The sequence below is a fragment of the Chiloscyllium punctatum genome, chromosome 34, assembly GCF_047496795.1.
Source record: "Chiloscyllium punctatum isolate Juve2018m chromosome 34, sChiPun1.3, whole genome shotgun sequence".
NCBI lineage: Eukaryota > Metazoa > Chordata > Chondrichthyes > Orectolobiformes > Hemiscylliidae > Chiloscyllium > Chiloscyllium punctatum.
Genome location: NC_092772.1, coordinates 59110977 through 59136378, shown reverse-complemented (window position 1 = coordinate 59136378; position 25402 = coordinate 59110977). Strand labels below are relative to the sequence as shown.

General features: G+C 44.1%; 1 protein-coding gene across 3 annotated transcripts in view; it reads right to left on the bottom strand.

The window, feature by feature from the left end:
• Positions 1-22299, bottom strand: part of LOC140458894 (sialic acid-binding Ig-like lectin 13) — a 32483-nt gene extending 10184 nt beyond the window's left edge. The window contains exons 1-7 of one of the 3 annotated variants that reach the window (XM_072553638.1): positions 22161-22299; positions 21865-21946; positions 9240-9593; positions 7548-7841; positions 6738-7019; positions 3959-4240; positions 1162-1443 (exon numbers count right to left, since the gene is read on the bottom strand). In XM_072553638.1, coding sequence (XP_072409739.1) covers positions 1162-1443; positions 3959-4240; positions 6738-7019; positions 7548-7841; positions 9240-9593; positions 21865-21904 — 1534 coding nt within the window. In that variant the 5' untranslated portion in view covers positions 21905-21946; positions 22161-22299. The remainder of the gene's footprint in view (positions 1-1161; positions 1444-3958; positions 4241-6737; positions 7020-7547; positions 7842-9239; positions 9594-21864; positions 21947-22160) is intronic. The other 2 variants (XM_072553639.1, XM_072553640.1) reach the window with 2 other exon arrangements.
• Between the last annotated feature and the right edge of the window lie 3103 nt (positions 22300-25402).

Genomic DNA, 25402 nt, shown 5'->3' with positions numbered 1-25402 from the left:
CTTGGGTCCTCGCTATTCACTACATATCAGCAATGATTTGGATGAGGGAATTAAATGCAATATTTCCACAACACAATCCATCAACAGTAACTAGTTGGGGTTATGAGGTGGTGAGGAGGATGCAACGAGCTTTCAAGATGATTTAGACAAATTGAGTGTGTGAATGAATGTATGACAGATGCAGTAGAATGTGAATACTGGTGAAGTTGTCAACTGCAATCAGAAAAACAGAATGGCAGAGTATTATTTAAACAGATGGAAAGGTTAATATAAAAAGAGACATGGGTATCCTTGTGCACTGGGCACTGAAAGCAAGCATGCAGGTGCAGCAAGCAATGAAGAAAGGAAGTGGTACGGTGGCATACAGTGCAAGAAGATTTGAAAACAGAGCAAAGAAGTCTTATTGCAGCTGCACAGGGCTTTTGTGAGGCCAGACCTGGAATATTGTGCACAGTTTTGGTCCCCCTACCTCAGAAAAGATATACCTATAGAGAAGGTTCACCAGACTGGATTTCTGGGATGGCAGGTTTGTTGTTTGGGTTTTTCGAAGAATGAGAGGGAATCTCGATGACATATGTACAAATCTGGCAGGTCTAGATAGACTGGATGCAGGGATGATATTTCCTTTCATCAGGAATCCAGAACAAGGGGTCACGGATTCAAATTGTGGCTATTTTGGACTGAAGCATGAAGAGATTTCTTTGATCAGAGGTGAACCTACAGCAATTGTCTGCCACAGAAGGCTATGAATCCAAGCCACTGAATATGTTTCAGAAAAAAGTAGATTTCCAAAGGCTAAAGGTGTCATTGTGTATGATGGGAATGGGAGTATGAGATAGAGGGTCAACCAAAAATATGTTGAACAGCAAAGCAGATTTGATGGGCTGAATTGCCTATTACTCATCTTATTCTCCATGTTTCCACATTATCCTTTCTTGGAACTATATCACAATTCCTTCAGTGTTGCTGAGTCAAAATCTTGGATCTTGTTTCCAAACAATACAGTATAACCCCAACCCTCTGAACCACAGTCATGTCTGGAAGGTAGCTAGCGGCTAGGTTCTCAAAGAGCAATTAGGGATGGTCAAGAAATGTCAGTGCTATCAGGAATGCACACATCACGTAGACCAATAAAAGCTGATAAAGTCTGAGTACACTCACTTTTTACAGTGATGGTAATGGAGTCCTCCACTGTTCCATGTTCATTCTCTGCCACACACTGATAGACTCCAGTCTCCCTGTATGTAATGTGAGGAATCTTCAACCACAACTCATTGCTGGAACTTGTTCTGTTCACTGTGACATTAAGATGTCTCCACATCAGGTTGGAAGCAGGGGAGCTCTCGACAGAGCAGATTATCACTGCAGAATGCCCCTCAATTACACCAATCGATGAATCTTTAATGACATGAATAGAAGTGATCACAAGATTCCGTGGTGTGTCTACAAGCAAAGAAAGAATTTGTTGTGAGCTACCAGCGCACAGCAAGACTCCCTGCTCATCTCTCTCTCTGTCTAATGTCATTATGCATTAGCAGTAACATTTCTGCAATCTAAGTTTCTGTGTGACATTTCTGGTGGACACTACCTGTCTGAATCATCACGCTGCATTTCACTCTCACCCCAGTGGACAAAAGATGAAGAAAGTAAGTACGGTACACATCCTCAGAATGTCACAGTTGAAGGCGGGGGATGGTTGGAGAGGGAAGGGGTTGTGTGTATGTGTGTGTGTGTGTGTGTGTGTGTCCCAGTGACACTGAGGGAAAAGCAATATATTTCCAACTCAAGATGATGAGCGGTTTGGAGTGGAATTTGCAGGAGATTCTCTTGTACATGTAGCCCCTATTAGATTACTTACAGTGTGGAAACAGGCCCTTCGGCCCAACAAGTCCACACCGCCCCGCCGAAGCGTAACCCACCCATACCCCTACATCTACCCCTTACCTAACACTACGGGCAATTTAGCATGGCCAATTCACCTGACCTGCACATCTTTGGACTGTGGGAGGAAACCGGAGCACCGGAGGAAACCCACGCAGACACGGGGAGAACGTGCAAACTCCACACAGTCAGTCGCCTGAGGCGGGAATTGAACCCGGGTCTCCGGCGCTGTGAGGCAGCAGTGCTAACCACTGTGCCATCGTGCCGCCCACGGTGTGGTCATGGGTTTTGAAGGTGCTGTCTATGAACCTTCCCATATTTCTGCAGTGCCTCTTGTCAATAGTACACACCGCTGCTACTGAATGTTCATGGTGGAGGGAGTGAATGCACCATAGAGTCATATATTATGGAAACAGACTCTTCGCTCCAACTCTTCTGTGCCAGCCAGACATCCCAAACTAAACGCATCCCATTTGCCAGCTTGTGGCCCATATTCCTGGAAAGCCCTCCGATATATATACCCATCCACATGTCTTTTAAGTGCTGTCATTGTACTTGCCTCCACCATTTCCTCTGACAACTCGTTTTGTACATGCATCTTCTTTTCCATGAAAAAGTTACCCCTTAGGTCCTTCTCAAATATTTCGTCTCTCACCTTAAGACTATGCCATTTCAGTTTTGGACTCCCAAATCTTGGGGAAAAGACCTTGGCTATCTGTGCCCCTCATGATTTTATCAGCCTCCATAAGGTCACTTCTCAGCCTCCAATGCTCCAGGGAGAAAAAAACCCAGTCCATTCAGCCTCTCCCTATATTTCAAGTCCGCAATCCTGGCAACATCCTTATAAGTCTTCTCTGTACCTTCTCAAGTTTAACAACATCCTTCCAATAGAAGGGCCACCAGAATTGTATGCTGTATTCTAAACATGGGATTGTAGATATGGTGCCAGTCAGGCAGCTGCTTTGTCCTGGGCAGATTTTTGAGTGTTACTGGAGTTGCATCCATCCAGGCAAGTGAGGATTATTCCATCACACTCCTGACTTGTGCCTTGTGAATGGTGGACAGAATTTGGGAAAACAGGAGGTGAGTTACTCACACCAGGATTCTTAACCTATGACCTGCTCTTGGAGCCACTATATTTATACGGTTGGTTCAGTTATCTTTCCAATCAATGGTAAGCCCCAAGGATGTTGATTGTAGGCGTTTCAGTGATGTTGGCACCAATTAATGTCAAGAGATAATGGTAGATTCTCTCTTTCTGCAAATGGTAATTGTATGGCATGAATGGCACTTGACAAATGTCAGACTAAACCTAGATTTTGTCTAAACTCTGTTACATTCACATATGTATTGCTTCAGTATCTGTGCAACAGACCTAATGATGGAGGGAAGGCCATTGATGAACCAGCTGAAGATGGTTGGGCTGAGGACACTTCCTTGAGGAACTCCAGCAGAGATGTCCTGGAGCTGAGATAACTGATCTCCAACAACCATAACCATCTTCCTCTGTGCCAGGTATGAATCCAACCAATAGCAAGTTTTCTGCTGGTTCCTATTAATTCCAGTTTTGCTCAGGATCCTTGAGCCATATTTAGTCAAGTGTGGGCCTGACATTAAAGGCAACCATCTCAATCTCTGAAATTCCGATGTTTGAGCCAAGGCTGGATGAAGTGAGGAATACAGTTCCCCTGGTGCACATCAAGACTCCACACTCTTCTGTCTATTTAAGCTGTCATGCTGTATTTACACTGTCTCATCAGTGAAAACACTCAACATTGCAGAAAAAAGGAAGTGCCTTTCACTGTCTCAGGTAGTTGCCAAACAATGTGGCAGCCAGTAAAATGTCTTTGATCAATGGAGTATTGAGAGATAAATCTACAATTTTCCATAGAGGAGGCTGCTCAATTATTACAGGTCCTTCTAATCTATAACATTTGCACTCCTTCAACACAGAGTCAGAGTGAACACTGACACTGCACTGTACAAATGAGAGGGGGCAGATAATTCACAAGTGGGTGTGTGTCTCTGTGTCTTCATATATATTTCTGACAGGAATTTAGAAAGTCTGTACACTCACATTCCACAGTGATGGTTATGGACCCCTCCACTGCTCCATGTTCATTCTCTGCCACACACTGATAGACTCCAGTCTCCCTGTATGTAATGTGAGGAATCTTCAACCACAACTCATTGCTGGAACTTGTTCTGTTCACTGAGACATTAAGATGTCTCCACATCAGGTTGGAAGCAGGGGAGCTCTCGACAGAGCAGATTATCACTGCAGAATGCCCCTCAATTACACCAATCGATGAATCTTTAATGACATGAATAGAAGTGATCACAAGATTCCGTGGTGTGTCTACAAGCAAAGAAAAAATTTGTTGTGAGCTACCAGCGCACAGCAAGACTCCCTGCTCATCTCTCTCTCTGTCTAATGTCATTATGCATTAGCAGTAACATTTCTGCAATCTAAGTTTCTGTGTGACATTTCTGGTGGACACTACCTGTCTGAATCATCACGCTGCATTTCACTCTCACCCCAGTGGACAAAAGATGAAGAAAGTAAGTACGGTACACATCCTCAGAATGTCACAGTTGAAGGCGGGGGATGGTTGGAGAGGGAAGGGGTTGTGTGTATGTGTGTGTGTGTGTGTGTGTGTGTGTGTCCCAGTGACACTGAGGGAAAAGCAATATATTTCCAACTCAAGATGATGAGTGGTTTGGAGTGGAATTTGCAGGAGATTCTCATGTACATGTAGCCCCTATTAGATTACTTACAGTGTGGAAACAGGCCCTTCGGCCCAACAAGTCCACACCGCCCCGCCGAAGCGTAACCCACCCATACCACTACGGGCAATTTAGCATGGCCAATTCACCTGACCTGCACATCTTTGGACTGTGGGAGGAAACCGGAGCACCCGGAGGAAACCCACGCAGACACGGGGAGAACGTGCAAACTCCACACAGTCAGTCGCCTGAGGCGGGAATTGAACCCGGGTCTCCGGCGCTGTGAGGCAGCAGTGCTAACCACTGTGCCATCGTGCCGCCCACGGTGTGGTCATGGGTTTTGAAGGTGCTGTCTATGAACCTTCCCATATTTCTGCAGTGCCTCTTGTCAATAGTACACACCGCTGCTACTGAATGTTCATGGTGGAGGGAGTGAATGCACCATAGAGTCATATATTATGGAAACAGACTCTTCGCTCCAACTCTTCTGTGCCAGCCAGACATCCCAAACTAAACGCATCCCATTTGCCAGCTTGTGGCCCATATTCCTGGAAAGCTCTCTGATATATATACCCATCCACATGTCTTTTAAGTGCTGTCATTGTACTTGCCTCCACCATTTCCTCTGACAACTCGTTTTGTACATGCATCTTCTTTTCCATGAAAAAGTTACCCCTTAGGTCCTTCTCAAATATTTCGTCTCTCACCTTAAGACTATGCCATTTCAGTTTTGGACTCCCAAATCTTGGGGAAAAGACCTTGGCTATCTGTGCCCCTCATGATTTTATCAGCCTCCATAAGGTCACTTCTCAGCCTCCAATGCTCCAGGGAGAAAAAAACCCAGTCCATTCAGCCTCTCCCTATATTTCAAGCCCGCAATCCTGGCAACATCCTTATAAGTCTTCTCTGTACCTTCTCAAGTTTAACAACATCCTTCCAATAGAAGGGCCACCAGAATTGTATGCTGTATTCTAAACATGGGATTGTAGATATGGTGCCAGTCAGGCAGCTGCTTTGTCCTGGGCAGATTTTTGAGTGTTACTGGAGTTGCATCCATCCAGGCAAGTGAGGATTATTCCATCACACTCCTGACTTGTGCCTTGTGAATGGTGGACAGAATTTGGGAAAACAGGAGGTGAGTTACTCACACCAGGATTCTTAACCTATGACCTGCTCTTGGAGCCACTATATTTATACGGTTGGTTCAGTTATCTTTCCAATCAATGGTAAGCCCCAAGGATGTTGATTGTAGGCGTTTCAGTGATGTTGGCACCAATTAATGTCAAGAGATAATGGTAGATTCTCTCTTTCTGCAAATGGTAATTGTATGGCATGAATGGCACTTGACAAATGTCAGACTAAACCTAGATTTTGTCTAAACTCTGTTACATTCACATATGTATTGCTTCAGTATCTGTGCAACAGACCTAATGATGGAGGGAAGGCCATTGATGAACCAGCTGAAGATGGTTGGGCTGAGGACACTTCCTTGAGGAACTCCAGCAGAGATGTCCTGGAGCTGAGATAACTGATCTCCAACAACCATAACCATCTTCCTCTGTGCCAGGTATGAATCCAACCAATAGCAAGTTTTCTGCTGGTTCCTATTAATTCCAGTTTTGCTCAGGATCCTTGAGCCATATTTAGTCAAGTGTGGGCCTGACATTAAAGGCAACCATCTCAATCTCTGAAATTCCGATGTTTGAGCCAAGGCTGGATGAAGTGAGGAATACAGTTCCCCTGGTGCACATCAAGACTCCACACTCTTCTGTCTATTTAAGCTGTCATGCTGTATTTACACTGTCTCATCAGTGAAAACACTCAACATTGCAGAAAAAAGGAAGTGCCTTTCACTGTCTCAGGTAGTTGCCAAACAATGTGGCAGCCAGTAAAATGTCTTTGATCAATGGAGTATTGAGAGATAAATCTACAATTTTCCATAGAGGAGGCTGCTCAATTATTACAGGTCCTTCTAATCTATAACATTTGCACTCCTTCAACACAGAGTCAGAGTGAACACTGACACTGCACTGTACAAATGAGAGGGGGCAGATAATTCACAAGTGGGTGTGTGTCTCTGTGTCTTCATATATATTTCTGACAGGAATTTAGAAAGTCTGTACACTCACATTCCACCGTGATGGTTATGGAACCCTCCACTGCTCCATGTTCATTCTCTGCCACACACTGATAGTCTCCAGTCTCCCTGTGCGTAATGTGAGGAATCTCCAACCACAGCTCATTGTTGGAATGTGTTCTGTTCACTGTGACATTAAGATGTCTCCACGTAAGGTTGGAAGCTGGCAAGCTCTTGACAGAGCAGATTATCACTGCAGAATTCCCCTCAATTATATTGATTAATGAATCTTTCATCACATTAAGGGATGCAACTGAGAGATTCTGTGGTGGATCTAGAACAATTAAAACAAATTCAGTCACAATTACTGTGAAGCAGTGAAAAGCAGTGACAATGTGAAAGGAGTGATATCAATGCAGCTTCCTTTATCAGAAAACAGATCATCTAGACACAAGCTTCAATTCAGCACTGAGGGTGTGCCACTTTGTCAGATGTTCAGTCCTGAGGGAATACCATGCTGTCTGAGGGTCAGTAATAAGGGAGTGTCACACTTTCAAGAGAGTCAGTGTTGAGGGAGTGCTGCACTGTCAGAGGGTCAGTACTGAGGGAGTGCCGCACTGTCAGAGGGTCAGTACTGAGGGAGTGCCGCACTGTCAGAGGGTTAGTATTGAGGGAGGGCTGCTTTGTTGGAGTGTCAGGAATGAGGGAGTACTGCACAGTTGGAGGATTAGTACTAAGGGAGTACTGTCAAAGTGTCAGTAGTGATAATAGTACTGCAGCATTAGAGGATTAGCTCTGAGGGCTTGCTGTATTGCCAGAGAGTTAGTACTGTGCGAGCTTTGCTCTTTCAGAGGACACTTACATTGCACTGTCAGAACGAAGGTCTGCTCTGATGAAACAGTTGGATAACTCACTCTGCAGGTGAGAGTTTGTCCCTGGTGTCTGGGTGATGGGATCAGGCTCAGAACAGTAGTATAGGTCAGAGTGACACCATTCTGAGTTACAGTGTTTGACACTGATCCAGGTACGGCAATGGGAGTGTCCCAGGTTAAGGCAGGAGCTGTTCCATTGCACGTTGTGTTGAAGGTGCACCTTAGGTTCACACGCTTCCCCGCGATAATTTCCACAGGGAATATCATGGGTTTATCGGTGAAATCTAAGATAGAGAGAATGCATCATTTTAAATAAATGAAATGGGAATCATCAGTTCAAAAAGAATCAAATTCCCATGAAAGAAAACACTTTTACAAGCACTCATGATATGAGCTCAGAGGTTAAAATAATGAAGGAATTCCTTTTGAACAGGATTAGAGATAGAGGCAGTCAGTAACCAGATAGAATTGATACATTTAATCATTCAATGTATTTAATCATTGATATCAAAGTCTGTATTAGAGGTTCCTTCAGGACAGAATTCTTAGAATCCTGACAGTGTGGAAGCACGGCATCCTGTCCATCGAGTCCACACCAAATCTCCAAAGAGCATCCCACCCAGATCCACATACCAATCCCCGTAACCCATGGCTAATCCAGCCTGCACACCTCTGGACACTATGGGCAATTTCGCATGGCCAATCCACCTAGCCTACATATCTTGGGACTATGGGAGGAAACTGGAGCACCCATAGGAAACATACACAGTCAGAGAGAGTGTGCAAACCCCACAGACAGTCGACCGAGGCTAGTATTGAACCCGAGTCGCTGGTGTTGTGAGGAAGCAGTGCTAACTGCTGAGCCACAGTGCTGTCCTGAATTGAAAGCTATCACCAGTTAATTGATGATACACACAGTGTTTCAATAAGCTGTGCTTTCCGTGGAATGCTGTGGAGGAGAGGCTCGAGTGTTCCATTGATCCAAGAGTGATACTGTCAGAGTTCTGAACTCCTGACAGTGTCACCCATGATGGTAAGGTCAGAGAGAAGAAACTAGACAAAGCACAATCCAAAAACCTGTTGTCAACGGCCATTCAGGTGGAAGATACCTTTTTTTTATTAGATTACTCACAACGTGGAAACAGGCCCTTTGGCCCAGCAAGTCCACACCGACAAGCAACCCACCCAGACCCATGCCCCTACATTTACCCCTTCACTAACACAACGGGCAATTTAGCATGGCCAATTCACCTAACCTGCACATTTTTGGACTGTGGGAGGAAACCGGAGCACCCGGAGGAAACCCACGCAGAAACGGGGATAATGTGCAAACTCCACAGACAGTCGCCCAAGGTTGCAGTCAAACCCAGGTCCCTGGTCCTGTGAGGCAGCAATGCTAACCACTGTGCCTCTGTGCCGCCCGTACCTGTGTGATATCAATGGCTATGAGACAAATATCAGCTGCAGCAGTAGAGAGATTCATTATCAAAATTCACCTGCTGATTTCTGCTGAATTGCAAAGGCATTCCCACATTATTCAACACACACCTAACCCAGATTTTCATCAGTGTCCAATCATGCTTATTACCCAGTGATTGCCATGATAGTAATAAACTGTGTCATTGTAATTTCCCACTGAGAGCTGGGTGTAAATTATTGAATAAATGTAACTCAGCACTTACCAGAAATGTGAAGGTTGGTTGCAGAAGAGTAGCTGTAACTATTCACATTGTCAAATTCTATTCTCAAGTGATAAGATCCTGCATCTTCCCGTATGATGTTGTTTATAATCAGGGAACAGTCTCCACCTTTCAGGTCTCCAAGCAGCCAGGTCCGATTGCGGAACCGTTGCAACATTTTCTCATGATGCTTGGAATGAAAAGCTATGGAATCTTTCCCTTGGTACCAGATTCCAATTCGTGTTTGGCTTGCTAGATGTGAAGGATAACTGTAATGACATGGAATCCAAGCACAGGAACCTTCCTGCGCTGTCACCCGAGGTGGAATGTTGATTTTCCAGTTTTGGGCCAGTCCAGCTGGGGAGAGAAATATCAGTATTTACCATTGAATGACCTGTAGATTCACTTGACTGATCTCCACTCCCTCCAACACTGGTACACATTGGCTGCAGTGTGGACCATCTACAGCGCATACAAGGAACTCCATAAGGTTACATAGCAGATGGAGGGGAATCGTGGGGCACAGGCATGAACAAGTTCATTCTATATAGGCTCATGGACCTCTGTTTAGTGAAGCAAGTCTTCCACTCAACACAATGTCTATACGATGCACAATTTGAGATGCATTCAGTTCTGATTTACGAAAAAAATCCTTTTATCTATTTTCTAATCAGCCTGTTCAGTCAAATTATTACATGCCTCTGGAGTAGGTGAGACTTGAACCCAGGCCTCCTAGTCCAGGGGTTGGGATACTACCACTCCACCACAAGAGGACACTTCAATGCTGATTTTTAAAGAAGGACAATGGATGAGGAACTCTCAGAACTTACATCACTCTCACATCATTTCGACTTGAACCCAGCCGATTAGCTGATTGATTCAACTTAATTGGTGAAAATTCTTTTTTTAATTCGTTTACAGGATGGGTGGGTCACTGGCTGGGCCAACATTTATTGCTCATCCTTCAGTACCTTCAAGAAGATGGTGGTGACCTCACAACCACAGCGATGAATTGGGGAATAACGCTTTGTTCTTAATGATATGTCATAGCGGAAGTAACAAGAAACAAAAGTGGGGCAAGACTATTCATCTTTTGATCCTCCTGAAGACTTGCGTACACATGGGGCTAGGGCTAATTTATTCACTTGGATAGATGATTGTCCAGCCAACAGGAGCAAAGAGTTTGGATAAATAGGTCTGTTTGTTGTTGGCAAGATGCAACACGTGGTGTGCCACAGGGAAAAGTCCGCAGGCACCATTTACCATGTACATCCATGACTTGAATGAGGCAATAAAGGTACTCTTGCCAAATTTGCAAATCACAGTCAAATAGGTGGGAAAGAAAACTGCAATGAGCAATAAGAAATTTATGATCAGTTCCGAACACGTTAGGTGAATAAGATAAAATTTGGCATATGGAGTTTAACATAGATTAGCAGAATTAACTAATTCAGTCAGAGGTGTAAAAAGCAAACTTGTTATCTCAACGGAGAAAATCTTCAGAGTGCTTTGATGCAGAAGAATTTGGGTACCCTTGTGCAGGAATTGTGGAAACTGGTATGAAGGTACAGCGGATGATAAGGAAGACAAATGGAATTTTGGCATTTATTATTGAAGGAATAGTTTCAAAGTAGAGAAGGCTGAGGAGTGACCTTATAGAGATGAATAAAATCATGAGAGCATGGATAGGAGGTCACTTCACCAGGATAGGGGAGTCCAAAACTACTAGGCTTTAGTTTAAAGTGAGACGGGGAAGATTAAAAGGGAGCTGCTTTTTGACGCAGAGGGTGGTGCATATGTGGAATGAGCTGCCAGAGGAAGTGGTGGAGGCTGTTACAATTACAATATTTAAAAGGCATCTGGGTGTGTACGTGAGTAGGAAGGCTTTATAGAGATATGAGCCTAAATGCTGACAAATGGGACGAGGTTAATCGAAGTTATCTGGTTGGAATGGAGAAATTGGACCAAAGGCTCTGTTTCCATGCTGTATATCTCTCTGACTTTAATTATTGCTGCAACTGTAAAAGGCATTAGTGAAAGCACGCCTGGAATACTGCACAGAGATTTGGTCCCCTTACTTGAGAGGGACGTAGTTGTATTAACAGCAATTCAAGGGAGGTTCAATAAATCGATTTCAGAGATGAGGGATCTGCCTTATGAAGAGAGATTGAGCAGTTCATGTCTGTACACTGGAGTTTAAAAAAATGAGAGAATATAGAACATAGAACACTACAGCTCAGTGCAGGCCCTTTGGCCGTTGGTGTTGTACTGACTTGTGGAACCAATCTGAAGCCCATCTAAACTACATGATTCCATTCTCATCCATATGCCTATCCAATGATCATCTAAATGCCCTTAAAATTAGCAAGTCTACTACTGTTGCAGGCAGTGCATTCCACACTCCTACTACTCTCTGACTAAAGAAACTACCTCTGGCGTCTGTACTTTATCGATCACCCCTCAATTTAAAGCTATGTCCCCTCTTGCAGGCCATCACCATCCAATGAGAAAGGTTATCACTGTCCAACCTATCCAAACCTCTGATTAGCTTACATGTCTCAATTAAGTCACCTCTCTAATGAAACAGCCTCAAGTCCCTCATCTTTTCCTTGTAAGAAAATATGCCTCCAAACCAGGCAACTGCCTGGTGAATCTCTTGTGAACCCTTTCTAAAACTTCCACATCCTTCCTATAATGCAGTGACTAGAACTGCCCGCAAAACTCCAAATGTGGCCACACCAGAGTTTTGTACAGCTGCAGCATGATCTCATGGTTCCGAAACTCAATTTTTCTACCAATAAAAGCTAACACACCGTATGCTATCTTAACAATTCCATCAACTTGGGTGACAAATTTCAAGGATTTATGTACCTGAACACCGAGATCTCTCTGCTCATCCACACTACCAAGAGTCTTACCATTAGTCCAGTACTCTGCATTCCTGTTACTCCTTCCAAAGTGAATGATCTCACACTTTTCCACATTAAACTCCATTTGTCTTCTCTCAGCCCAGCTCTGCAGCTTATCTATGTCTCTCTGTAACCAATAACATCCTTCGTCACGATCCACAACTCTACCGACCTTGTGTCATCCGCAAATTTACTAACCCATCCTTCTCTGCCCTCAAACAGGTCATTTGTAAAAATGACAAACAACAGTGGACCCAGAACAGATCCTTGTGGTACCCTACTAGTAACTGAACTCCAGGATGAATATTTCCCATCAACCACTACCTTCTGTCTTCTTTCAGTTAGCCAATTTCTGATCCAAACTGCTAAATCACCCTAAAACCCATGCCTCCATATTTTAGTTCAATAGCCTACTATGGGCAACCTTATCAAATGCCTGACTGAAATCCATATACACAACATCAACCGCTTTACCCTCATCCATCTGTTTGGTTACCTCCTCAAAGAACTCAATAAGGTTTGTGAGGCACGACCCATCCTTCACAAAACCATGTTGATGATCCCTAATCAACTTATTCCACTCTAGATTATTATAAATCCTATCCCTTATAACCCTTTCCAGCACTTTACCCATAACTGAAATAAGGCTCACAGATCTATATTTTCGAAGGTTGTCTCTACTACCCTTCTTGAAAAAGGGAATAACCTTTGCTATCCTCCAGTCTTCTTGCACTATTCCTGTAGACAATGATGACATAAAGATCAAAGCCAAACTCTCGGCAATCTCCCTCCAGCTTCCCAGAGAATCTGCGGATAAATCCCATCCGGCCCAAGAAACATCTATTTTTACACTTTCCAGAATTGCTAACATCTCCTCCCTGCAAATGTCAATCACATCTAGTCTAGCAGCCCGTATCTCAGTATTCTCCTTGATCACGTTGTCTTTTTCTAGTGTGAGGAGGCCAACTGAAAACTCCCAACAGTTTAATCTCTCCTTTCCTGTTTCTAATCTCAGCCCACACTACCTCTGTAGACGAGTCCTCAAACGTCCTTTCTGCAACCATAATACTGTCCTTCAATTACAGTGCCACACCAGTCCAAAAAACAACCCTAAACTACCATCCTCTGTCTCCTTCTGTCAAGCCAATTTGGTATTGAATTGGCTAGTTCTCATTGCATCTCATGTGATGGGATAAAGGGGAGCAGATTTAAAACAGAGATGAGGAGAAGTTATTTCTCTGAAAGGGTCATGAATCTTTGGAATTCATTACCACAGATGGATTCCAGGACCTAGAGTAAAATTAAAGAGAACATAGAGAGATTTAGAATGAGCAATGCATTGAAGAGTTAGCGGAGTGGGGAGCAGGCAAGAAAGTAGAGTTGAGGCCAAGGTGATTATGAGCCATAATCATATCGAATGTAGACAGGCAGGAGGCTAGAAGAACACAGCAAGCCAGGAAGCATCAGGAGATGGAGAACTTGACCATTTCGGGTGCAACCCTTCTTCAGGACACCATATAAAATGGTGGAGCAGGCTCGAGGGCCTGGTGGGCCTACTCCTGCTCCGAGTTCTGATGTAAAATCATGACCTTCGCTTTCCTCTCCTGCCTTTTCGCTGTATCCTTGACTCCATTTTTGATCACAAATTACTCTAACTCAGTCTTGAATATTTTCAGCAACATAGCCTCGAAGAAAAGTTCAGAGGATTAACTGGAGCCAGGGAAAGAAATCATGACATAGGTTCTTCTCCTGCCTTCAGGTCCCATCTACTCCTCCATATCAACAACACTTTTAATCCTTGGAAGCCTTTACTGTGCACCAATTGGCTGCAGTCCATGCTAATATGGTACAACCTGTAACATGAGTTTTTATTTTCCACAAGAGATTTTCATATGCTGCCTGACCAAATATCTTAGAGTCATAGTGTCATAGAGATGTACAGCATGGAACAGACCCTTCAGTCCAACCCGTCCATGCCGACCAGATATCCCAACACACTCTAGTTCCACCTGCTAGCACCTGGCCCATGTCCCTCCAAACCCTTCCTATTCATATACCCATCCAAATGCGTCTTAAATGTTGCAATTGTACCAGCCTCAACCACATCCTCTGGCAGATCATTCCATACACGTACCACCCTCTGTGTGAAAAAGTTGCCACTTAGGTTTCTTTTATATCTTTCCCCTCTCACCCTAAACCTATGCCCTCTAGGTCTGGACTCCCCAACCCCAGGGAAAAGACTTTGTCTATTTATCCTATCCATGCCCCTCCTAATTTTGTAAACCTCAATAAGGTCACCCCTCAGCCTCCGACACTCCAGGGAAAACAGCCCCAGCCTGTTCAGCCTTTCCCTGTAGCTCAGATCCTCCAACCCTGGCAACATATTTGTAAATCTTTTCTGAACCCTTTCAAGTTTCACAACATCTTTCCGCTAGGAAGGAGATCAGAACTGCACACAATATTCCAACAGTGGCCTAACAAATGTCCTGTACAGCTGCAACATGACCTCCCAACTCCTGTACTCAATACTCTGACCAGTAAAGGAAAGCATACCAAACACCTCTTCACTACCCTATCTACCTGCGACTCAACTTTCAAGGAGCTATGAACCTGCACTCCAAGGTCTCTTTGTTCAGCAACACTCCCTAGGACCTTACCTAGGACCTTCCCATTAAGTGTATAAATCCTGCTAAGATTTGCTTTCCTGAAATGCAGCACCTCACATTTATCTGAATTAAGCTCCATCTACCAGTTCTCAGCCCATTGGCCCATCTGGTCCAGATCCTGTTGTAATCTGAGGTAACCCTCTTCACTGTCCACTACATCTCCAATTTTGGTGTCATCTGCAAACTTACTAACTGTATCTCTTATGCTCGCATCCAAATCATTTATGTAAATGACAAAAACTAGAGGACCCAGCACCAATCCTTGTGGCACTCCACTGGGCACAGGCCTCCAGTCTGAAAAACAACTTTCCACCAGTACCCTCTGTCTTCAACCTTTGAGCCAGTTCTGTATCTAAATAGCTAGTTCTCCCTGTATTCCAAGAGACCTAACCTTGCTAATCAGTCTCCCATAGGGAACCTTGTCGAACGCCTTACTGAAGTCCATATAGATCACATCTACTGCTCTGCCCTCATCAATCTTCTTTGTCACTTCTTCAAAAAACTCATTCACGTTTGTGAGACATGATTTTCCATGCACAAAGCCATGTTGACTATCCCAAATCAGTCCTTGCCTTTCCAAATACATGTACATCCTGTCCCTCAGGATTCCCTCCAACAACTTGCCCACCACTGAGGTCAGGCTCACCGGTCTATAGTTCCCTGGCTTGTCTTTACCGCCCTTCTTAAATAGTGACACCACGTTTGCCAACCTCCAGTCTTCCGGCAGTTCACCTGTGACTATCGATGATACAAATATCTCAGCAAGAGGCCCAGCAATCACTTCTCTAGCTTCCCACAGAGTTCTCGGGTACACCTGATCAGGTCCTGGGGATTTATCCAATGTTAACCATTTCAAGACATCCAGCACTTCCTCCTCTGTAATCTGGACATTTTGCAAGATGTCACCGTCTATTTCCCTACAGTCTATATCTTCCATATCCTTTTCCACAGTAAATACTGCTGCAAAATATTCATTTAGTATCTCCCCCATTTTCTGTGGCTCCGCACAAAGTCCGTCTTGCTGATCTTTGAAGGGCCCTATTCTCTCCCTAGTTACCCTTTTGTCCTTAATATATTTGTAAAACCCCTTTGGATTCTCCTTAATTCTATTTGCCAAAGCTATCTCATATCCTCGTTTTGCCCTCCTGATTTCCCTCTTAAGTATACTCCTACTTCCTTTATACTCTTCTAAGCATTCACTCGATCTATCCTGTCTGTACCTTCCTTCTTTTTCTTAACCAAACCCTCAATTTCTTTAGTCATCCAGCATTCCCTATACCTACCAGCCTTCCCTTTCACCCTGACAGGAATATACTTTCTCTGGATTCTTGTTATCTCATTTCTGAAGGCTTCCCATTTTCCAGCTGTCCCTTTACCTGCGAACATCTGCCTCCAATCAGCTTTCAAAAGTTCTTGCCTAATACCGTCAAAATTGGCCTTTCTCCAATTTAGAACTTCAACTTTTTGATCTGGTCTATCCTTTTACATCACTATTTTAAAATGGATAGAATTATGGTCGCTGGCCCACTGACACCTCAGTCACCTGCCCCGCCTTATTTCCCAAGAGTAGGTCAAGTTTTGCACCTTCGCTAGTAGGTACATCCACATGCTGAATCAGAAAATTGTCTTGTCCACATTTAAGAAATTCCTCTCCGTCTAAACCTTTAACACTATGGCAGTCCCAGTCGATGTTTAGAAAGTTAAAATCCCCTACCATAACCACCCTGTTATTCTTACAGATAGCTGAGATCTCCTTACAAGTTTGTTTCTCAATTTCCCTCAGACTATTGGGGGGGTCGATAATACAATCCCAATAAGGTGATCATCCCTTTCTTATTTTTCAGTTCCACCCAAATAACTTCCCTGGATGTATTTCCGGGAATATCCTCCCTTAGCACAGCTGTCATGCTATCCCTTATCAAAAATGCCACTCCCCGTCCTTTTTTGCCTCCCTTTCTATCCTTCCTGTAGCATTTGTATCCTGGAACATTAAGCTGCCAGTCCTGCCCATCCGTGAGCCATGTTTCCGTAATTGCTATGATATCCCAGTCCCATGTCCCTAACCATGCCCTGGGTTCATCTGCCTTCCCTGTTAGGCCCCTTGCATTGAAATAAATACAGTTTAATTTACTAGTCCTACCTTGTCCCTGCCTGCCCTGACTGTTTGACTCACTTCTGTTCTCAGCTGTACCCGTCTCAGATCGATCTCTTTCCTCACTATCTCCCTGGGTCCCCCCCCCCCCACCCCCACCCCCCCCCCCCACCCCCACCCCACCCCACCCCCCCACCCCCCACCCCCCCCACACCTTACTAGTTTAAATCCTCCCAAGTAGTTCTAGTAAATTTCCCTGCCAGTATATTGGTCCCCTTCCAATTTAGGTGCAGTCCATCCTTCTTGTACAGGTCACTTCTACCCCAAAAGAGATTCCAATGATCCAAAAATGTGAATCCTTCTCCCATACATCAGCTCCTCAGCCATGCATTCATCTGCTCTATCCTCCTATTCCTGCCCTCACTAGCTCGTAGCACTGGGAGTAATCCAGATATTACTACCCTTGAGGACCTCCTTTTTAAATTTCTACCTAACTCTCTGTAATCTCCCTTCAGAGTCTCAACCTTTTCCCTTCCAATGTCTTTGGTTCCAATGTGGACAAAAACCTCCTGCTGGCCCCTCTCCCCCATGAGAACATTCTGCACCCTCTCTGAGATATCCTTGATCCTGGCACCAGGGAAACAACACACCATTCTGCTTTTTCTCTGCTGGCCACAGAAACGTCTGTCTGTACCTCTGACTACAGAATCCCCTAACACAATTGATCTCTTGGAAGCCAATGTATCCCTCGTTGCCTTCTTGAAATCAAAGTACAGTACAATTACTGCAATACATTGATTAAACATGATTTCCCTTTCCCAAAACCATGACTCTACTTGATTACCTTGATGGCAGAAATATAATCTTTCTAACCATCATTTTGAATGCATTCCATATGACAGACGCCAGTCGAACTGGCCTACAGTATTCTGTTTTCTACCTCCCTCTCTTCTTGAATAGAAGAGTTAGTTTTGCTATTTTCCACCATAGGGTTGGTGCTGGTGTAGTGGTGATGCTGCTTGTCACCAGCATCTCCAAATCATAGTCTAATGATGAGATTAGTTTCCCACAAGTCCACACCAACCCTCCAAGGAGCAACCCACCCAGACACCTAACGCTATGGACAATGTAGCATGGCCAATTCACATAACCTGCACATCTTTTGACTATGGGAGGAAACCAGATCACCCGGAGGAAACCCATGCAGACACGGGGAGAATGTGCAAACTCCACGCAGACAGTTGCCCAGGGCAGGAATTGAGCCCGGATCCCTGGTGCTGTGAGGCAGCATTGCTGACCACTGAGCCATCGTGCCACCCATAATGGTGACTGTCAGTTGTCAGGAAAAGCCAATGTGGTTTACTAATGTTCTTAACTAGTCTGGCCTACACATGACATCAGAACCACAATAATCTGATTGACTCCTAATTGCTATGGGTGAGCACTCAATGCTGGCCTCGCACATTTCTGTAATTTGTTTGTCTATTACAAGTTCCCTTGAGATTGTAACTTTCCTAAATTCCTTCTTCCTTTCATCTCCTGATTTATAGTTACTATTTGAAGTTTTTTAATCTTCTGTGTTGAAGACAGAAACAAAATGTTAATTTCATCTGCTGTTTCCTTATTAACTTCCATGAACTCCCATTATCACTCTTCAGACTTACTCTTTTCCTCTGTAACTATCTGTAGAAACTCTTGCTATACATTATTTTACATTTCTAGCCAGCTTCCTCCTCTTCCTAATTAACCATTTAGTCATTCCCTGCTGTTCCCTACATTCTCATCAATCTTTCTGATCTGACATTCATCTTTGCACGGTTGTTCATTTTTTTCCTTGAATATAGCAATGAGTGTTCCCCTTAGATTATTTTTACAGTCAGAAAATATTCTGGAATATCTCCTTAAATGCTTACCACTGTGTCTCTATTGATATATTCTCTATTCTGTTACAGCTGTTCACTTCACTGTCACACCCACATAGTTGTCCTTACTAAAATACTAGGTTTAAAATACTACTCTTAGACCCAGTCTTCTCCTTTTAAAACTGGATGTAAAATCCTATGACATTGTAGTTGCTGCTACTTAGGGATGCCTTAACTCCAAGATCATTCATTAATCCTGTCACATTATACAATACCAAGTGTCTTATAACCTGCACTCTAGTTGGTTCCAGAACTCGTTGCTGTAAGAAATTCCTCACCCTGGATATGATTGACGATCTGATTTCCCTAGTTTGTACATAAATTAAGATCAAACATGATTATTTATCAGAAGCACCCAAAGTTTCTTCTTTGAATTAAATAATTTGATTAGATTAGATTAGTTACAGTGTGGAAACAGGCCCTTCGGCCCAAAAAGTCCACACCGCCCCGCCGAAGCGCAACCCACCCATACACCTACATCTACCCCTTACCTAACACTACGGGCAATTTAGCATGGCCAATTCACCTGACCTGCACATCTTTGGACTGTGGGAGGAAACCGGAGCACCCGGAGGAAACCCACGCAGACACGGGGAGAACGTGCAAACTCCACACAGTCAGTCGCCTGAGGCGGGAATTGAACCTGGGTCTCTGGCGCTGTGAGTGCTAACCACTGTGCCACCATGCCGCCACTAATTAGAATCCCTACAGTATGGAAACAGGCCATTTGGCCCAACAAGTTCACATAAACCCTCTGAAGAGCATCCCACCCAAACTTTCCCTCATCGTGAGGGCAGAAGCAGGGATGTTCACCGATGAGCGCACAATGTTCAGCACCATTCGCGATTCCTCAGATCCTCAAGCAGACCATATCCAACTGCAACACGATCAGGATAATGTCCAGGTTTGGGCTGACGATTAGCAAGTAACATTCATTCCACATTAATGTCAAGCTATGACCATCACCAATAAGAGATAATTTAACCACCACCCTTGACATTCAATGGTTTGGCCATCACTGAATCCCCCACTATCAGCATTCTTAGTGGATACCATTGACCACAAACTCAAATGGACGAATTAATGAACGCCGCGCCTACAAGAGCAGGTCAGCGGCAAGTAACTCACCTCCTGACTATATCGACAAGGCACAAGTCAGCAGTGTAATGGGATCCACACCACTTGCCTGGATGGGCACAGCTTTAATAACACTCAGCTCCTGACACCATCCACGGCAAAGCTTGATTGGCATCACATCGACAGCATCCACTCCCTCCACCACTAGCAGTAGCAGCAGTGTGTAAAATCTACAAGATGCACTGCAGAAATTCTCCAATGATCCTTCGATAGCACCTTCCAAATTCACGACTATTTCAATCCAAATGGACAAGGCAACAGATACATGGGAACACCATCACCTGCAAGTTCTCCCCCAAGCCACTCAACATCTTGACTTGGAAATATATCGCCGTTCCTTCACTGTCGCTGAGTCAAAATCCTGGAATTCCCTTCCGAAGGGTATTATGGGTCAGCCCACATTAGGTGGACGGCAGCTGTTCAAGAAGGCAGCTCATCTTCACCTTTCAAGGGCAACTAGGGACGGGCAATAAATCCTGGCCAAACACTTATGTCCCACAAAAGAATAAAGAAAAATCCTCATTGTCCAAGGAACCTCCTTGACTCCTCTGTCTGAGAGATCTCTTTTATTGTCTCAGGGATTATATCTGACTAAAGCACTGTACTGTTGATGGTAATACAGCAATGGAGACTGACGGATCCCCAATGTCAGCACTGACCTGACTCTTGTAGGCATCATGAAAAACTTGAGCAAAGTTTGATTCCAGCCTCAGCCATCTCTGTGGAGTTTGTACCTTCTCTCCGCATCTGTGTGGGTTTCCTCCAGGTGCTCCAGGTTCCTCCCACAACCCAAAGATGTGCAGGTGAGGTGAATTGGCCATGCTAAATCACCCATAGTGTTCAGGGATGTGTAGGTTAGGTGTAGTAGTCAGGGGTAAATATAGGATATTGCGATAGGTGAATGGGTCAGGGTGAGTTACTCTTTGCAGGGTTGGTGTGGATTTGTTGGGCTGAAGGGCCTGTTTCCACACTGTAGGGATTCTATTCTATGAAAGTGCCTCTAGACTGAGCTCTGCATGTATTGAGATCAAAGGCAAATATGGAAATGGAATTTCCTTCCAAATTCACGACTGTTTCAATCCAAATGGACAAGGCAACAGATACATGGGAACACCATCACCTGCAAGTTCTCCCCCAAGCCACTCAACATCTTGACTTGGAAATATATCGCCGTTCCTTGAACTGTATCCATGAACTGGCTTGCCTTCATTCCCTGTAATCAGTAATCTTAGTGAGGTTTCGAGTTCAGTGAGAATGGACAGCAAGGGTGATACTGAACAGCATGTCCATTTTAGTAACTGCTGTGTTGACTCCATGGGGAATACAACAACATTAGCAAAAGGTACAAATTTTAAACTACATTGAACAGGGTTTACAAGAGTGAGAGAGATCGCATAGTAACCTACAAAATTCTCAGAGGACTAGCTAGGATGTTCCCAATGACAGGGTCACAGCCTAAGGATACCAGGTAGGCCATTTAGCATTGAGATAAGGCAAATGTTTTTCACCCAGAGAGTGGCGAACCTGTAGAATTCTCTGCCACAGTTAGAAGTAGTTCTTAGGACTAAAGGGATAAAAGGTTCTGGGGGAGAGAGCCAGACAAGGGGACTGTGTTGGATGATCAGCCATGATCATATTGACGAATGGAGTAGACTTAAAGGGCCAAATAACCTACTTCTGCTTCTATATTCGACGTTATTAAAAGATGTGGTCTTTATAACTGGCGTATTGTTGAATTAGCTCCCAATCAGAAGAAAGTGAGGTCTGCAGATGCTGGAGAGTCAAGAGTCAAGAAGTGTAGGACTGAAAGAAGCACAGCAGGTCAGGCAGCATACAAGCAGAGCTCAGTAAGACTGATATTTACATTAAGCATATATCTATCCAAGCTGACAATGACATTACCTTGGAGAAGCGACAGCAGGAAATAAGATTTCTCGATCATTGTTCGCTCCCAGGTATTTCGTCAGCTTCTCCCTCGCAAGCTCTGAAAGAAAAAGTAGTTGATGAGATCTTGCCTCTTGTCCAACAGCTCTCAAGCAATCAGAACTACTTTTTGACATTGTCCACACAGACCACGTTGATTCTCTGTGGGTTCAAGGCTTTAAGAAAACAAAGCATGTGCCAAAGTTCCTGTCTCTGTATTTCTCTCATCCTTTGATCAAGAAAGATGCGCTGTTCGAAGACAGACTTGAGCTCACCGTCTCCACCAGAACTCAATCATTAATTGAAATCTTCCGAAGGCATCAGTCATTGGCATCTGTCTTCACAAAGTTACAATGTCAGCAAAGGATAATGTTGATCACAGAAGCAAATTCCAATCATTGTGTAACTGACCCAGGACCTGTCCAACTGCTCGCCAGGAAAGTAGCCACTGTCACAACCTGTGTATCATGACTGGCCTGTTTATGTGCTGCTTCTGTTAACTTCATCAGAAGGAGTTGGTGTTTTGCTGTGAGTCAATTCAGGAAGTTGCGTTGATGTGAGAAAGCAGCACTATAAGCTGCCTCTGCGAGAAAAATGTTAACCCTTTGAGCTTACTTATTTATTCATTTTGTGAGATGTGGGCATCCCTGGTTGGCCAGTATTTATTGCTGGTCCCTAGTTGCCCTTGAGAAAGTGGTTCTGAGCTGCCTTCTGAAGTGATTGCAGGGCTTCTGCTGTGGGTTGACCCACAATGCCCTTTGGAAGGGAATTCCAGCAATAGTGAAGGAATACTGATATGTTTCTAAGTCAAGATCGTGAGTGATTTGGAGGGGAACCTGAAAGTGATGGTGTTCTCATATATCTGCTGCCCTTATCCTTCTAAGTGGTTTTCTAGGCCATTTCAGAGGGCAATTGCGAGTCAACCACATTGCTATGGCCGCAACTTATTTTACTGTATAGCAAGCTCGAGGTGTTGATTGGGATTCAAATTGTTCTTGCGCAATATGTTAGAAGGAACTGAATGGCCTCCTCCTGTTTTTGTGGAACAGGTTTGAGGAGTGGGTTGAATGGCCTCCTCCTGTTCCTATGTATCAGGCTCATCGGGGCTGAATGGCCTCTCCTGTTCTGGTGTAAAAGCCTCAATTGGGAGGGGGGGGTGGGTGTTGAATGGCCTTTTACTCTTCCTGCATAACAGGTTTGAGAAGGGGGCTGAATGGTCTCCTCCTGTCTCTGCATAACAGGAGGCAGAGGCACAAAGGTTCAGACAGAGACAAGCTTCTCTATCCACTTATTAAATTCTCTACAGTGGGGAAACTCTACAGGCCATTTGGCCCAACAAGTCCACACTGACCCACGCAGACTCATACCCTTGCATTTAGCCCTGACTAATGCATCTAACACTATGGGCAATTTCGCATGGTCAATTTACCTAACCAGCACATCTTTGGATCATGCGACGAAACCGGAGTACCCAGAGCAAACCCACGCAGAGATGGGGAGAATGTGCAAACTCCACCCAGACAGACACCCGAGGTGACAATTGAACCTGGGTTCATGGCACTGTGAGGCAGCAATGCTAATCACGGAGCCACTGTGCCACCCTATATGTTTTGCTCTGTGGTCTATACTCCCTCTCTTACATCTGCTGCAAACAAACTGCTAAAAAGAGCAGCACGTTTGTAGCTGCTGAATTATGTTTTTGTAGGTTTAGTATTTGTAAGTGATATTTCATCTCCAACAAGCGAAGATTCTTCTCATGATGGATATGAAATAGACAGTGAGGAACTTTGCATACCTGCAAGGGATGACCTGCCTGACTACTTGAATTGCCCTGGGATAGAATGTCGCTTTCATCTCAGACTGCCTTTTGTTGAATTGACATTGGCTTCAAGTGATTGCTGTAGCCATTTCATGTCACTGTTTTAGTCCCGTTTCCAAACACTTTGAGTGCAGGGACACGCAAGATGTCAAACAGAGTGATGAAATTTAAAAATCAGTATCCTGTATCTGATAACACTGTGACAAGCATAAACATTGGCATGGAGCAGATGGACTGAATACCCTATTTCTGCCTGCCGACAGCACGAATCTGTGTAGCTCCATATCAGGGTAAGAACATATACATTGGGAAGGGTCTGTCTCTGACCCTTAGTTCACATTCGCTCTGACAGTCTCGAATTGATCGAGTAAATAGATGTGAAGCTGAAAACAGTAAGGACTGCACCTGGTCAGGGTGAAACAGCAGTTCACAGCTTGGGTATAAACTGGCTCATTAGATTCTTAAAGTCAGTTACAAATTAACTCTTGTCCACAGTAGGACACAAATTGTTTGAAATTATCCCCCACCTAGCATCCAACCGTTATGAGCAGCTGTTGTTGTTTGTGGGATCTTGCTGTGCAGCAGTTGGTTGCTGTGACTGCTACATTATGGCATACGAAGAATGACTTTGTTGTCTGCAAAGTTTATTGAGATATTCTGAGGTGGAGAAAGGTGCTGGAGAAATGCAAGTTCGATATTACAATAAGATATAGGAGCAGAATTAGACTATTGAGTCTGATCCACCATTTGATTACGGCTGCTATGTTTCTCAATCCCATCCTCTTGCCTTCTCGCTGTAACCCTTGATCCTCTTACTCATCAAGAACCTATCTATTTCTGTCTTAAATGCACTTGGTGGCTTGGCCATCGTTGCCTCTGTGGCAATGAGTTCCATGGATTAATCACCCTCTGGCTGCAGAAAGTCTCCCTCATCTCAGTTCCGAAGATTCATCCTTTCATTCTGAGGTTATTACCTTGGGTCCTAATATCTTCTAGAAATGGAAATATCTTCACCATGTCAACTCTATCCAGGCCTCTCAGTATTCTGTGAGTTTCAATCAGATTCTCCTTCATCCTTCTAAACACTACTTATTACAGACCCAGAGTCCTCAACTGTTTCTCATATGACAAGCCCTTCATCCCAGGAATATTCTTCTAAACCTCCTCTGGACCCTCTCCAAAGCCAGCGAATCCTTCCTTCAATCTGAGCCAAAAACTGCTCACAATATTCCAACTGCGCCTAACCAGAACCTTATATAGCCTTGGCAGTACACCTCTGCTTTTGTATTCTCAACCTCTTGAAAAGAATGCTAACAATTCATTTTCCATCCTAACTGCCAAGTGAATCTGCATATTAACCTTTAAAGAATCCTGAACTAGGACTCCTAAATCCCTTTATGCTTCAGATTTCTGAAGTCTTTTTCCCGTTTAGAAAATAGTCTACATCGTTATTCTTTCTATCAAAGTGTATAACCTTACATTTTGTTAGTGTATTCCATCTGCCACCTCTTTATCGATCCTTCGGCAGCCTCCCATTTCCACAATAGGACCTATCCCTCTGCCTATTCTTCTGTCATCTGCAAACTGAGCAACAATGCCCTCAGTTCCTTCATTCAGATTGGTAGTGTAGGTCATGAATAATTGTGGTCGCAACTCTGACTCCTGCAGAACTTCACTAGTCACAGGCCACTATCCTGG